Source organism: Protopterus annectens, chromosome 2.part0, assembly GCF_019279795.1.
Source record: "Protopterus annectens isolate FY-2018-M chromosome 2.part0, PAN1.0, whole genome shotgun sequence".
Taxonomy (NCBI): domain Eukaryota; kingdom Metazoa; phylum Chordata; order Ceratodontiformes; family Protopteridae; genus Protopterus; species Protopterus annectens.
Window position 1 is genome coordinate 1,538,822,278 of NC_056728.1, and position 17,188 is coordinate 1,538,839,465.

General features: G+C 37.7%; 1 protein-coding gene across 2 annotated transcripts in view; it reads right to left on the minus strand.

Moving 5' to 3' along the window:
• The window catches only part of CCHR2.PART0H4orf33 (chromosome chr2.part0 C4orf33 homolog), a 313,948-nt gene that overhangs the window by 164,079 nt on the left and 132,681 nt on the right, over nucleotides 1-17,188 (minus strand). For both annotated transcript variants that reach the window (XM_044061669.1, XM_044061670.1), the window contains exon 4: nucleotides 13,619-13,670. In XM_044061669.1, the coding sequence (XP_043917604.1) occupies nucleotides 13,619-13,670 (52 nt within the window). The remainder of the gene's footprint in view (nucleotides 1-13,618; nucleotides 13,671-17,188) is intronic.

Genomic DNA, 17,188 nt, shown 5'->3' on the forward strand with positions numbered 1-17,188 from the left:
ACAGTGAGGATTGGGGACCCATGTAAATGACTACTACAGATGGTGGGGAGGTAATCCACAGAAGAACTCAACAAAGCATGGCATGGGATGGGTAGAAAAATTATAAAGGGTGATAGGAAATGGGGGAAGAAATTGCTATAACACTTAAAAGGACAGACTAGATAGGCTTATTTACTCTTGCTGCCACCAAGTTAATGCAGTGTAAAAGGTAGGACCATGTCGGGGTCAAGACAGCCATGGGAGTTAAATGGTACTGTTGCTTCTAGCGCTTAATATGACATTTTGGACGGCTTTTTGAGACCTGTCCAAAATCTATGTAACTGGTCATTTTCCCTACATATAAAAGAGTGCTACTTGCTTGCCCGCCACACCTAAACTTGTGTCCTAAAACAATTGTGGACATAGCTGCCACTCATGATCCAGTGAGCTCCTCAAATGAGACAGCCCACAATGACATTTTCTATGTCTGGTAGGTAAACTGACTATAAAAGAAGGTTCATGGATAGAATTACATCCCAAATATTCAAGGTTAGGCGGTAAAGGTAGTACAACTGGTTGCCACCCTTGTTTAAGTACTACATTGTTGTTGTTGAACTGCTTGTGTTTACCTGCACTGTTCCTACTTATGAACATCTGGAGAATGCCTGAAAATCAAATTGTTTCAGGTTGGTATGCATCTTTGGGTGAGATAAGAAATAAATTCCTACGAGTACCTCATCTACGATCAAACGCATTTGTAATGAAAATCCAAGATAGACATGCTGAAAGAAATTATTGCTGTCAGAGAAGTTCCTGTATTGAGGGAAACAAAGAAAGATCTTGATCAAAGGACTTCATTTCTGTATCCCAAAGATACTGGAGGCAGCACTGAAAGTTCCTCAAATGAAGCCAGATACCCTAACACCACAAAGATGCTGGCTGATTATTTTCAGGAAGACCCCCACCAAGATCTTTGTGACAATACTAAACAAAGGAAAGTGACAATGTATTTCCATCTGTGCAGGGTCATAAAAACTTTCTCTTACAACATATCCTATCTACTGATCCAAAAAAATCTGTGTCCACTGGATTCATCTCTGTGGTTAACCATCTATTTGAAGATGTTAGAGAATTCAGAAAGGGCACCGCTACCTTGAAACTTCCTGAAAATTACTGTTTGGTGCAGGTCTGCAACAGGCAGTCGCTGAACAGATGGGTGAGATACCCAAGGAATATATTGGCAGCAGCTACTAAAACCCAAAGGTCATAATGGTGAAAATAAAATGTCAATGTCTCCTGAAAATGCTGGGGTGTATCCACAGGAGAAGAAATTCTAGAAGACTACAGCATGAGTACTGAGTGCAGTCCTGTAAGCCATACCTAGAAAAGGGTATTAGGCTGTTGGAAAGACTCCGAAGGAAAGCTAGCAGAAAGATCCAAGATACAACAGGAAAGGCATATCACCAGAAACTAGAGGAACTTACAGCTCTTTCATGTGGACCAGTACAGACAAAAGGCTGGTGTATCCGTGCACAAGAGCATGTCAAGAATATGTCAATAGGTCATTCTAAATAGGACTGTGGAGTGTAAGAGGCACAAGCAGCACACCATAGGGAATAACTACTCCTTGCAGCTTTAAAAGTACTGTTTTCTTTAAAGGCAGGATTATGAACCCCAAGAAAGGACTTCCAGAATGGATGGTAGAAAAAAAAATCACAGATTCCATTCAAAGGACATAAGTGAAAAAAGGTGAAGGTATACATTGAGGCGAGACAGAATGTTAATGTACTTATAAGGTACATTGTCCCCTTCTGCCACTAACTCATTAGTCACCAGCAGTCAGATAATTGTGACATTCCTGTCAGCAGGCTAGATCATAACTGCCTAGACTTGGGAGTCGGATGGAATATTAAATATGAAAAAATCTTTTTAGTTGAACAAAAATAAGCAGAGTTTTGCAATTACTTATTCAACTGAAATAATTTTCTTACATTAGCACTGATTACCACAAATTAAGTAACCAGATTAAGTTACAGAGCTGGCAAGGAAGGATGGGAGTGACAGCTTGCTACCAGCTCACCCATACTGAAGGGGAGGGAAATGGCTCTGGCTTGCCAAATGAGTGACACCTAGTAGAGTTCCAAAGCAATTTTAGCACAAACTGTCACTAATACATTATCACAATACAGTCAAGGGAAATAGGCAAAGAGAAGACGAGAATACTTCCCCTCAGCAATAGTGGGCGCAGAGAAACCGCAGAGGAGATTCTCCCAAAGTTAGATGGCAGGCCACACCCCAGGACCAACAAGTTAGCCTACACCCTACTACTAGACTCTTGAAGAGGAATGGGGGGCTGAAAGGGATTTCCCAGGCAGAAAAGAATATTCTACAGGGCTACAGTAGCTGTCATTCCACTGAAACAAATAAGTTACAATTAGACAGAAACACCGTGTGTGGTGTCCCTTTCAAGTACTACTGGTTTGAAAAGGACAGGGCAGCTCACAGAAGTAGAGATATAGGTGTACCACCACAGTGCAATCAGCACTTTGACATTAATAAGCTAAGCAAATGCAATGTAGTTGATTTGTGCACTACAAGGCATATGCTTGGCTGCATTACTAAACAAGTTATCATCCATCTGTCTTTTTCACAGATAAAGTCCAAATGGGCAGAACCCATTTTCAGTGGAGGGCCAAAAAAAGCTCCACAACAGTACATTCATATTAACAGTTACCGTTCTCAGAAAACAGTATTCACTGTATAAACCCGTCTTGTAAAGGCAAGGCTACATACAATATAAAAGTTATTGAATCTATCAAATTTTGATGCAGCACTAAAATCTTGCAGTAAATAAATGTATTTTTACAACAGGAGGATAATATTGTTTTAAAGAAATTAGTGTTCTCAGATTTGTGTACAGAAAGGCTGCTAAAGAGTTGTGCAGATATACTGAAGAGGAAAAGTGAGACGCAAGTTAGAATATTATATAGGAGGGGAGATGCAAGTAATGTGAAGGAGGACAGTGGCATTAGAATAGGAATAAGAGAGCAAGATACAAGGTTAGTCGTAACTAAACTACTACTTCTTACTGGGAGTATCTGAATGGTTTATAACTTGGGTATATGAGGAGATACATGGGGGGGGGGTCGATGGGGAAGGTTGGAGAAACAGACGGAAGTAGAGTAGTACTTAAGAAGTTGTGTTGTTTCAAGTACAGGATGAAAAAAATGTCTGGCATCTGATAAGACATTCGTGCTTTCAAAAAAAAAAAAAAAACTCAGTCTGGTTAAAAGTTTGAGGACATCATAGGAATATGTTGAGACTCCCTGATGAATTATTTGCCTTGCTAGTCCTTGGCAGAAATTTTTCACCAGAACAAAGGTCTCTTTTGAAGGAGTAGGGCAATAGTATGTTTTTATTGCAGGGCATTATTCAGGATAGTATACATATTTGTATGCAGTAACCAGCTGACAGTATGTTAGGTAGATGTTAGGTTCAATGCATTTTAGCCATTTTAAGGTTTGGCAATGATGGGTTCTATTTGTAATGCTGTTAGAAAATTTGCATACCTTGTTATAACAAGAGGCTAGCTTGGATTTGGGTACAGAACTTTGGCTAGCAGGGATGGATAAAGTATGAAAGTAAACAGGTTGAGGCTAGGGTTTTTCTTCCTGTGTCTGCAAGGTACTGTTTGGCTCTGTAAAAAGGAGCCTAGTTTCTAGTGTATCATTATAATGGTTTTGAAGAATATGTAAATCAAATTTACGATTGTTATCTATTACAACGACCAATAATTTACTATGCGGATTATAATACTGTTTGCAAATGTAACCAAGAATAATTGTTTTTGATTGAGATAAATGTTTTGGGGGTGAAAAGCATTGGTTTTGGTTTATTGGAATTGAGGAGGAGTTTCAAGTCTAAAGAAAGGACAGAAAAGAATGAAATCCGAGTGATTTTCTGGAGTTTGGATACTATGAGGGCTTTACCTATTAAAAATGAATCATCTGCATATTGCACTATATTTGCTTGTTCTATGGAAGTGAAGCTTGTTTATAAAAGTATTAAAGGGAAGGCATTCTGGTATAGAGCCCTATGGTAACTGGGAGAAAGATGAGAGGTCCTTTTGTCATTTGACTGTTGCTTCCAAAGAGGTAACTAAAGACTTGTGTAATGGAGGATTGAGAGAGACCTACGGAAGAGGTTGGCGAGTAAATTTTGGTGTAAGACAGTGGCAAAGGCTTTGGAGAAGTCTAGGAATACAGATGACACTAGTTTATTTACCATTTTACCTATGTTGGTTTACAGTGATGGTGAAGTGAAGGACAGTGGTGGTTATACTGTGATGGGGTCAGAAACCATAATGTGTTTTGGAGATGATTTGAATTAAGGTGATGTATAAGAGGAGCATGCACAAATTTTTCAAGTATTTTTGATCAAAAGGAGAGGATTACAATGGGTCTATAGTTACTGAACTCTGCTCATGCTCCAGCTTTGTCTAAAGGTATGACAAAGGATGTTTTCCATATGGACTGGATATATATATTCAGTTATATAGCTATTTATCAGTATAGAAACTGGAAAAACAATTGCATCTACAAACAGTTTTAGGTAGTCAGGGGGAATTTGGTCATCAGCTAGGGTGATAGGTGGCAGTAGGAAGTAGGCTGTAGTCAAATAGTTGATATTTAGAACAGGAAGCATACACTGAAAGGGTAGCTGAAGTATTAATGTTTGTGAGGGACATTATTGCCTATATGAAATAGGTGTTAAACTGTGTGGAAAATGAGACAGTAGTACTGCTGGATGTAGGAGAGGGGGTGGTATTTTGGCCTGGATGTAAAAGTGTATGGATGACCAGAAAAGTTTCAGGTAACTTTGAGGTTTACTTTGGAGGTTGGTAGAATAGGTCTGCTTGTAACATTTGATATATTTTGTCTATTCCTTACGTGCCTAAATTGTTACATATTTTGTGTCCCAGTTTTATGCCATTCTTTCCAGGCTTTGTCACATTATATTGATAATGGCTTGGTTTCTTTTGTTAACCATGGTGCAGGGTTGGATTTGACTCTTGATACGTACTGGGGCAAGGTTATTAAGAACAGGGATATCTCAAATCAAGTGTGTGACTGCAGAGTCTAGAACCATAGATTTTAGTCTTTTACAGTTACATTCTGTTAAAGTTTTGATAAAAGTGTCTTTGTTAAAGATGGATGAGTTACAAAATTGGCTGTAAATTATAACTTTATCTTGGATATTGTAGATTCTGACTTTTTTAATTTCTCCAAGTCTTTTGGGTTTCTAATATCATGACGGGAATGGACCCCATTCCCAAGTCAAAGCATGATTAAAGTTCATGAAATTAGTATTCATTCAATCTTTGATGTTAAGTAGAAGTGCTCTTAGCAGCACACGCAATGTGCCCAGTAATAACTCATTCTGCAGTTTGTAAGGAGTTGCATGTGTCGGTAACATATCTAACTATGATTGTAAATTCTTTTCTATAAGACCTGTTGCTTCTACTACTCCAAATTACTTTCATGTCTGCCTGCAAATCCTGGTATTTTGTGACTGTCTCTCTCTCTCTCTCTGTGCATAAGACAGTGTAGTCACTGGGCGTAGCAATTTCAATGTTCAATGCCACTTTTGTCTTCTTTTCATGGACTACTATATCTGTTTTTCTTAAATCTATTTTTTGAACTATTGGTAATGGATGATCCCATGTAATAAACTTCAACATTTTCTATGATGCCTTGTGGCTCATGTTTTCAGTGTTTTTCAGCTACTTCAATATTATCTTTGAACAATCCCCAGTGCAACAGTCTTGTCGCATTATTATTCCTTTCAGTATACAGTCCTGCCATTAGTATACCAAAACCAGCAACAAGATATGTGTGACTGTTTCCAATTCTGTTTTACAAAATGTACATTGTCGGTTTCTCCCACATGTTCAATGGACTTTGTAAACCAATATGTACGTAGTCCACTATTTTGGGCTACCAATATTAACCTTTCATCTTTTGGTTTAAATTCACCTCTCCTTAACTATTCCTGCGTTCGATCCTGATCAAAATGAGGTTGTTCCAAGAGTTTTCTATACTTGCAACTATATTTATGCATTTTCCACATTTCTTGCCTTCTCATCTGATCTTTCACCTTAAATTCTTTTTGTTTTTTGGCACATTCATTTGCTGACTGATTTTTATCTATTGGCTCGGTTTCCATTCTCTCTTGACACCAATATGCATCTGCTAAGCTAAGCAGGGAAGTCATCTTAGACTTATTCTCCTCATGTTTCAAAACTTTCACTACATTTAGGTCTTGTAAGGTTAGCAAATATTTATGTAGTTCCACAATTGCAGATCTATACATGTAATCAATTTTGAGGAAGCCTAAACCTTGGTATGTACTAATTTTTATAAATCATTTGATGAGCATGAAGCATCCTTCTTGTTTTCTTGTCCAACCTATCCAACATATTTTGGGGACAGTCAAGCACTCCAAAACTGTAAGTTAGGACAGGAAGAGCAAATTGGTTTATGGCTTGGATCTTTGTTCCTAGAAGTTAATACTGTTTTCAGTTAACTTTAAGCGTCTAAAATATTCCTTACTAAATTTTATTCATATTTGTTCATGTTTTATTGTTGATCCTTCATCAATTCTCAAATATTTATACAGTCCTCTTGCTCATGTTCTTTTATATATCACATTCCAGTCCAAAATTTATGTTTTCGTGGTGCTGCAGCTTTCCTGCTTTAAAGGTTGCTTTTCACATTTATCAAGACCAAATGAAATTCTTACATCATCTGAAAATGTTTTGACGACTAGCAGTTGTGCTCTCCGTTCCTCATCTGATGAACTCTACAGTTTTAAATCTACAAAAAGAAGATGAGACGTCTTTACACTTTGTTTTCTGGGAGCCAAATTGTAACCATGAACTGATCTGTTAAGCAGACAGCTTAATGAATTAAGGGCAAGACGAATGAGCATAAAGTCACTTTGGAATACTCCCGTCTGAATTTTTATCCATGGAGTAATAATTTGTCCTTTATCATGGCTTAACTGCAAACTGGTCCGTCACTGTTTCATGGTCACTGTAATGTAACAGATTAGTGTAGGGTTTATCTTATACATTTTAAGCATTCATCCATGAATATGGGATACTGTGAAATGATTTTTTTGTAGTCTATCCATGCCATACTAGTGTTCTTCCCCTTTTTACAGTTCTCCATTATGACTTTACTTAATAGCAAATGATCCTTTAGTTCCATATGACTTTCTTTTATTACCCTTTTGTTCCAATTCCCCGATTGAGTTTTCTTCTAAATGACTACCAACTGTGGTCGGCATCAATTCCAGTGTATAGTTTATACATCGTCAGAAGGCAAGTTATTGTTCTACAGTTTTTAGGATAGCTTGCAGGTTCACTCTTAAGTAGGAGTAGTGTTTTTCCTATTGTTAACCACTCTAGTGTTTATTTGGAATGCACATATAAATACTGATTTTCTATAGTCTATTTCTTTTATTGATCTTAATGTCTGTCCATTTTTATTAAATCAAGCAACTCTTCTCTTCAGTAAATTTCTTCTAAACTTGAGGGCACATTCTTTGTTCTCCAATTTCTGCAGCCATTCTATGGAAAGTTTTGTACCACATTCTTCAGTTTCATCCTGTGTCATCCATTGCTCTTTCACATGAGAGCTCAATGGCCTATCATTCCACAACACTGACTGCGTCAGAGTGGCCACAGTTTCCTGTTCCTTCGCTTGCTGTGCAACTTCAACTGTTTGTACTGGTTTCCTATGAAAGACTACAAAGTATCTTCACATGGCAACTGATCAGATGTTTCCTGCTCCACTGGATTCTCCTTAATTTGGGGATCCACTGCTCTACCCTGCTGTGATATTATCGGAGTTAGATTTTCTACACTAAATCCTTCACTTTGTAGGCAATCCATAAACTCAGTTTCGATTTCTTTAACTTCTCCATTACTAATCCTGTTTTCTACTTTTCCTCTGTTTTCTTATTTTTTGTAGTGTAAAATTTTCCATGTTCGGATGCCTTTGCCAGTATTTCTCTTCAAGTATCTTTGGTGCTGCTCTTTTGGTATTGATTACTTTTGCTTTCTCCTTTACATAAATATTGCACCACATTAAATCTCTTTTTCTTTCCCATTCCATATTTCTTCTTCAGATTTCTCCTGCTCCTCCCTTTTCTCCTTACTTTGTGGACTTGTTGTTTCACCTGCTGTGATGTAACCTGTGTTAGACTTTCTGCACTAAATCATTCACTTTACAAGCATTCCACAATTTCATCTATTTTTTTAACTTTTACTTTACTAATCTTTTGTTCTACTTTCCCTCTTTGTGATCTTATTTATTTTTTACTGTGAATTTTTCCATGTCTGGATGCATTTGCCTATATTTCTCTTCAAATATCTTTGGGGCTGCCTTTTTTGTGTTGATTAATTTAGCTTTCTCCTTTGCATAAATATTGCACTATATCACATCTCTCTCTCTCTTTTCCATGTCCATATTTCTTTTATATACCTTTCAAAGGTCTCTAGATTTTGTAATTTATATTTCTGCACTTCCTCTGTCACTTTTTTGTTTCTTGGTCTATATAATGCTTTTCATAAATCTGTTGTATTAATGAACAGAAATATGTACTTGAAGCTTCTGACAGTTTTTCTTGTGGAAGTATTTTTCTTTCCTCTAATTCTCAATCTTTTTGTACATCTTCTGTCTGGAAATTCTGGGCTTCTTGCACAATAGTAACACATAATTTTTTTCTTATCAATAGTCCACTTTACTGCCTTTATGGTTCTTTTCTGACCCATCAGTTTTTGTGATTTTTGTGGACTGCTTCTTTCTGCAACAGTGGGGCCATCCTCCCCCTGGGCCTGGCCTTGCCCCATTGTAAGAATGTTTCCATGTCTTGAGGATTCTATGCTGTCATTTTTTCCAGTCCTGGCACCAGTGCGCCAACCAGGATTGGGCACTTTTTATCCTGGGTCTTATGCACCCAGTTACCTTTTTTTATTTTTAACCTACTTCTGTCCATGATGTATGCTATATAAAATACAGTCTATACATCAGTGTAGTCTTGGTGAGATTTTGTGAAAAACGGGGTCCACCTTGTGAAGGTACTCAATGAAACTTATAGGTTCATAGGTTCATAGGTTCATACTAGGCTATCTGCCCAAGGGCATTTATAAGCCTAGCCCATAGTTATGTGGCTTTCGCCACCCCTTTAGTTTGAATAAAAACTATGCCTATCATTTTGCTGTGCCTCTGTCAAGCAGTGACGCTGAAGTAATCCCTGGGGTATATCTGCAATCTCCCATCCATTGGTCAAGATTCCTCTTGAACAAGACCAGAGAGGTGCTCTGCCTCACATGTACCGGGATTTTGTTCCACAGCATAGGGAGTCTCTGGGTGATGAATCTGTCCCTCCAGCACGTTCTATTTATAACCGTGTCAAGGTTTAAGTCTCCCGCCCTTGTGGTTCTGAGGGATCTAGATTTTTTGAGGTGAAGCATATTCATCAAATCTGGGTTTGACATGGCCTTATATGTCAGGCACAGGTCACCTCTGAGCAAGCGGTATGAGACTGAATAGAGCTGGAGTTCTTTCAGTCGGGCAGCATAAGACATATTTTTGAGACCCTTTATCCTTTTGGTGAGGAACTTTTGGGGCCTTTCAAGCTGCAGCAGGTGTCTTTGATGATGAATTCAATTCCAGCAATAGTACTCTGCTTTTCTTGCTGACTTATCTCTCCATTTGGATAAAAGTGTCTTTGTTATAGATGGACGAGTTTAAAACTTGGCTGCAAATTACAAGTCTATCTTGGATATTGTAGATTCTGACTGTGTAAGTAGACAGGTGACCACTTAAGCTGCCGAGTAGGCTACCAGCTGTCCTCATTTTGTTTGATCTTTCAGTAAGAATCTTTAAGGTTGACTGTCTGCCAGTGCTTTTTTGAACTCTAGTGACGGATGTAATTAACTGTATAAAGCCATATAGGTTCATGGAATCATTTGGGGTGTTACTACTGATAAGCTGACCGTCTATATTTAGATCTCCCAGTATTATTGTTTCATGCTGAATAAGTTGTGATATCTAGTAGAAAATATTTTCTGCAGTGGTAATGTTATTACCTGGTGGGATATATATGGCAAATAAGCAAAGTGATTTTTGAGATGTGATATCTGTTCTGTGTTACTAAATTGTGGTACCTCTTGTGGGTATGGGGCTATGTTTATGTTATTCTTGTAAAGGATAGTAATACCACCTGCCAATGTGTTTTTCATGTCAAGCCTAATGATACTGTAACCAAGTGGAGTAATTTCATTGTCATGTGATTTCTCAATTATGTTTCTCTAGCTATGACTATGTCTGGGGAATATGTGGCAATACAAGCACGTGTGCATTGAATTTTTTTGCACATGCTTCCAAGAGTGATATTTAAGAGGAGGAAGCTAGAATTAAGAGATGGGAGAGGAGAAAATACATGGTAGGTTTAGTACTGAGCTGTTAGCATCATTTTATATTATGTGGGGGTCAAGGTTTGGGTGAATGTCTTCAATGATTTTTTGGGTGAAAAATTATATGAAGGACTGTTTGTAGACAAATACATTTGTGTTTTAGTTTTATTGGAGTTCTTATGCTAACATGTTTAGATTTAAGGCATCTGTAATTGAAAAAATCCAACATTTGTTGGAGTAATGTGGATGCTTCAGTGAGTGATAGACTGGATAAATGTTGGCGTAGGGAGTGTGTATTTGCAGGAGTTGTACGTGTATTAATTATTTTTAGTGGGGAGATATAGTAATACCAAATAAGATATGAAGGCACCCTAGTAGGCTTTGTGTAAGAATCATTTTGTATGATATGCACAACAGATTTTACTGCAGATGGCAGTATGCACTGTAAAATGTTAGCAGGGAAAGAATGATTGTAGCTACATCAGTAAAACATCTAAAAAGGACATGCTGAGTTGTAGCACTTTAAGTGAATCAGTAGGAGATGTTAATTGTTAAAGAAACTGCTACTAGGTTGCTTTGATTGGTTTGATGTGGAGACAGGGCAGGAGAAGTATATCGGTAGAGTTTGAACAGTTTAAATGTACAGTATAAGGGTGGGTGGCAATTGTGGTAGGGCAGGGGGGCAAAGTGAGTCAGAGTGTAGCAAGGGTGAACAGAGTGAGCCTGCCCAATGAACTGGCAAAGTAACAGCTTTGTGAAAAAAAAATCTGTAAGCTTTGACAATAAGGTAAGAATGTTTCATGCGTTAGTAATCAACTATATTTCTTAAACTGGGAAAAAGATGCTGAGAAAGAGAAGAGGAAAAAATGTAGTGAGCAGTATACAAGGACAGAAAGGACTAAGTAGAGTTCTATTTACAAAGTTAACATTTTAGTGTATAAGCTGCAGGATACTGCAGACAAGGAGTAAAAGAGGGAGTAAGTAGTCTGAAGATGAAACCAGAGCAAGTAATTTGTCCCATTTGTGTAGTGAAAGTAGTAAACTACTTATCCATCATTTTGGGCTACACGTAACCCGTTATACTGTTAATAAAGATGATATGTCAAGCTATAGACCAATAAGTTTAGCATCTAACATTAGCAATATTTTTTAAGACATATAAAGTACTAATAAGATATGGTAAATCTACGGATCTCACTTAGACACTATGCAACATGGCTTCACTAAAAGATGTTCAACTTTATCATCTCATACAAGATTTACGAGAAACTCTTCTCACTGCTAAATCAAAAGTAGTGCATAATAATTTACTTAGATATATCTAAAACCTTTGACTGACAGTTGCACAGCAAGATTCCAGACTGTAAGTGTCAAAAAAGCATAAATCACTACATAGTAAAGTGGACACAGTACTGGTAAGATAGAGGAAGGAGGACAACTGACCCAGTAGTTTCACTTCACAGCTTTTGGACAGACAAACTGTGCTTATGTAGTATTAGAGGCAGAATATTCACCCTGGAAAAGTAATAAATACCACGCTTTCTCAAAGGTTGATGTCCTACTTCTAAATAATATTGTATTTTCCAATATGATGACTTCAAATAAATTCTGGGGTTCAAAGTATGCTGATGATTGCAAAACTAGCACAGCAATTAACAATAATTCTGATAAATATCTGAGTATTGTTGAAGCATGAATCTTAGGAATGGATTTACAATTGAACATAGGCAAAAGTAAAGTTTTACTGTATAGTGCATCCAGCAGTATAGAAATCCAAATGAACAGACATTACCTTGAAGGTGTTACCTATATAAAAAATTACAACAGAACCAGGTTTATCTACAAAAAAATCATGTTATGAAAATAAAGGTGACAGTAATGTGTCAGGCAGGCTTAATATTAAAGTACTGAGGAGATTAGAGAGTTTGGAACTATTGTAAAACAAATCAGTCATTGAATATACCTTTTTTGTCAGCTTGCAGTGGCTGATATTGGTTTATGGGAATAAATTCAGAAGCAATATACTAAAAGGGTGAATGGTATTGCAAACCTTGCACACTCTGACTAAACCATTCTTAATGTATATATCATCTTTTATAGGTTGCCAAGAGGAAGGCTTTGTCTAGTTATAAAATTAATTGTGAATGATGACTTTAAGAAAATCATAGACCTAACAATCATCACATCAAATGGTAGCACAAATGAAAAAGAAACAGTATCACAAGTTAAGTATAACAGAGCTAACAAATGAGACAGGTACCTAACTCAGACAACACCTAGGTACTGGAATTAGCTGTCATCCATGATTAGGAAGTCAAAGAACATGGACAATTTTAAAACTGAACTGGACATATTTATGGTAGAGAAAATATGAATATGGTATTTAGGATTTTGCACTATTAATGACTTATTATGCCTGTGCAGCTAATAAACTATGAAGTAGAACTAGAGGGGTTAAATGTCCTTCCTCCTCTGTGAAGCTGTTTTGATATAATCAGCCAAGTGGATTTATTACATTCTTCCAAAAAGTCTGATCCACCACCACAATACTCCCTAACCCAATGCAAAGCCAGGGATGGGTATGCAGTACATCTGGATATTAAATTTGTTCTACTTCAAAATGACCACAAGCAGTTGATTATACTGGGCCATCTCTCACTTATGGGGGTATGTAAAACACAGTAAAAGAAGTACAAGGCCACAATATTAATTCCTCTATGAGACGGAATACTCTACTGAAAACTCAAAGGGATGGATGGAGCAGAAGGCAGTTCCATCATAAATGCTGCCCCCAACACATATCTAAGAGGATAAATTGTATGAGTTATGTCTGCACCTCTCTCAAGTCCTCTGGTCCCAAAATGGCCCCTGCATTTCCACATCTGATTAACATTTACTATACAATCAGCTATATCAGTCTCAATTTCAGGCCAGTCATGCCCCTGAACAGCCAGAAACATTGCTTATGTAATTAATTTAGATAGCACATGAACACATATGTTCACAAAGGTAGTAAATATTTGTTTGGTTACTATTATGAACTGCTCTTAAACAATAGTAATCTGTATATGTTAAACATATAGTTATGAAATTTACTTTACAATATGAATTTTACTGATAAAATATGTGGAAAAAAAGGGTTCACTGACTTACCTTCCAAGCATTTCTTCTGCCTGAAAGTAGCAATAGTAAATGTTGTCCATGTCTGCAAAATGAAAAGAAAACTGTTATAATTAAAAGTATTAAATTATCTACAGTATGCTGATGCCTGTACTGGACTAACAGGTTCTGAAACAAGATAAATATGACAACTTCCAGTGGCCATGGGAGCTGGTCACATTTATTCCATCAGCGCATTTCTTCAGTCCATCCAATCATCCATCGATAATAGCTCCTTTATCCAATTCTGTGTCGCACACAGTACATACTACTATAGCAAGTAAAGGGTGTAAGGCAAAAACAAGCCCTTAACAGGACTGCCAGTCTGCTGCAGGGCATGTATAATTAAGGGCAAATTTTTACCACAAACAATACACCTACCCATATTTATGTAATGTGCGAGAAAGTCAGATCCCCTTGGTAAAATCTATGCAAACTTCACGGAAGATATAGAAAATGAGCACAGAGTGCTGTAGGGCAGCAATGCTAACAGCTGCATCTCTGTTCTTCCTGCATAAAAACATTCCACTCTCAACAATTAATCTGCTGTCACACCAAACTTATTCCAGATCTTTTCAACAGAAGTAGCATCTGAAAGTACAATAATGATGCTGCTAGTGCAAGTAACCTCAAAAGGATATAATGCTGTTGTTCCACTTTGCTAATGACAATTTCATACTGCTGTTAATGGTGTAAATCTAAGTTACCCCCCACCCCCAGGACAGAATGCCTCGAGGAGTGCTCAGTTCTCTGCAGTAATAATTCAAACTCTGCTCCAAGTAGAGGGGTCATGTTAAAACTATACCACAGTTAATTCAAATAGAAACTGAACATTTTTTCACCATGTTAACATTTAGAGCTTTAAAGAATAATCCATACTTTGTCTCTACATATTCATCCACAGTGTTTATCTGTGAAAAGGCAGCACTCAACATGCATGCATGGCTCTAAATCTCTTTTCAGATGTATAACAGACATTCACAGTTACCTTCACTTTTCCTAATTACATTCTACATTAGTTTATATTTAGAAGTTGCAGCTACATATTTTGACATGAACTTTGGATAATGCACACTCGTATTATGAGTCATTATTGGATGTGTTATTCTGAAAATGTATTTAAGGGTAAGGTAATTGTGAATTAACACTGAGGAAGGGTTGTTTTCCCAAAAGCTTTGTTGTTATATCTGCATTAAACTACTTATTTTATTTATAACTTGCTGAGTTAATTCGTATTTGCTATATTTTGTGTATGAACTTTGGCGTTACTCTGTCTTTTGGATTTTGTGCTGCTACTGTGAGACATCAAGAAAGTTCTTAAAACCATACAAGAGGGTCAGCTCATTAACAGATTCCAAAGTCCTTCAAATACATTAAAACAACTCATACCATCTTTTAATGACAATTTCCATTATATCACATATACTGAGTACCCCTTCAGATGTTGTCTAAACCCAGACTGAGGTGTAACTGCCAAATCCTAAACTGCCATCTGCAGTTTAAGTATGCATGTGATTTAGCATAATGATATTCAGAAAATGTGACCAATTAATATCTGATGCTGTCCAGTAGTTTTGTCCATTTCTTTGACTTCAGATCTTGCTTTCTCCGTTGCTTTTGCCCACAATTCTGATGTACTGCATAGGCATACGCATGCACAGTACATCAGAACTGCCGCAGAATACGAGACAGCTGCGGAAGGGCAGCAAGGAGGCATTATACAATGCCATTATTTAAGAAAATATATATTTTTTTTCTTAAATAATGTCATTGTATAATAGCAATAACCCACTTCTGGGTGTGGGTAATGCTGGATTTACCCACGGTTGGCTTTGTTTGGCCACTCGGGCTTCACCCTCCTGACCAAACCACGCCAACCATGGGTAAATCCAGCATTACCCACACCCAGGCGTGGGTTATTGCTATATTCTTCCACACCACACAGACACAGAGGCACACACACACACCTATGGCCAATTTAGAGTGTCCAATCCACCTACATGTCTTTGGAATGTGGGAGGAAATAGGAGCACCAGGAGGAGACCCATGCAAACACAGGGGAGACATGCAGAAGACACCTCAGCTAAGAATCTCACTGGGAAGCTCTTGCTGTGAGGCAACAACACTAACCACTGCTCTGCTGTGCTGCCCACACCCCTTCTTAATAAAGCAGACTTCACCCAGTGCAGAGGTGTAATTACTGGGACAACATTCACTCAAATATCTGCATGAACATATGCATACAAATACAAACAGATGTACACTGGAAAATATGTTCTCCCTCAGTTTTTGATTTAGATAAAAATACAACTATGTGAGGTACTCACCCTAACAGTAGGCAAAATTTGCCCGTATTCAAAATATTTGGTTGGGTTATATAGCTCACTCATTGACATTTTACAGTCTGCTGGTTCAACTTTTTCTCCGATAGGCAAAAAAGAGCTGCAGCCAGGGGGGAGGCTAGGAATGGCTGCTTATACAATGCATGCATATGTAATTCACTCCCTGGAGATGAAAATGCCAGTCTTGAAATCCAGACTGTATGCCATGCTGGTTTATATTTATGAAAGACAAAAGAAACAAAGTCACAGCATGGAAAGCCAAATACAGAAAAAGTCATCATGGCAATCTCTACTACCTTCCCTAGCTTTAAATGGAACAAATATAAGTGGGAGTCTTCTTAACTGTTGTGTAGAGTTCTGGTAAAACAGGAACCACTGACCTGATTTTGACAACTCCTATGTTTCATCAGAAAATGTATAGGGAAGTTAGTAGGATAATGGAAGTGTAGGAATAGTAAGTTTCTACAGCCCCTCCAAAAAAATGTACAAAAGCAAAGTGATGACATTTCGAAATACAGAGCTTTGTGAGTTACAGAGTATGTGTATTGGGGAGGTACCCCTGCAAAGGTGCTTCCTTTTCTGGCTGTAGTCAACACTGCTGATTAATCACTGAATCCACTTTCATTGGAACTAGAGCTGATGAACGTATGTAGCTGTATATCCAGATAAGCTTTAGCTCTCTGTGAAAAGATACAGTACAGTAGGTATGAGTAAAACTAGGCCCAGCATTTAGTCAGATATTTCTGCCTTAGGGAGTGATAAAAAGTATATAATGCAGTAAGTCTGTGGCAACATTTTTTCCCTGCCATTACGACCTTTTCCAGATAAAAGATTAACTTACCAAATTGTGCTGGTGGCCAACCGAATGTTAAACAAGTCCATTGAACATTTTAGTGACAGTTCAATCTACTTTCATGTCATAAAGTTTTTCCCTGGTAACAGGTTAATTCACAATACTGCTAAGATGACTAAACATTAGATAACATGTCTGGGGACCTTCACACAGAATATCATCCCTCCAACATGGCACCAAAACTGAGAAAAGAGTGCATGGCCTCATGGTACAATCAGGGCCGGCCTTAGCTGAAACAGCGCCCTAGGCAAAGCACTGCTCTGGCGCCCCTTAAGCCCCACCCACACTGAACACAAGGAACACCCCTATTTGAGCCACACCCACAGAAGGGTCATTCCCACAAAACACTCCAGTTCTTCCCATGTTTAA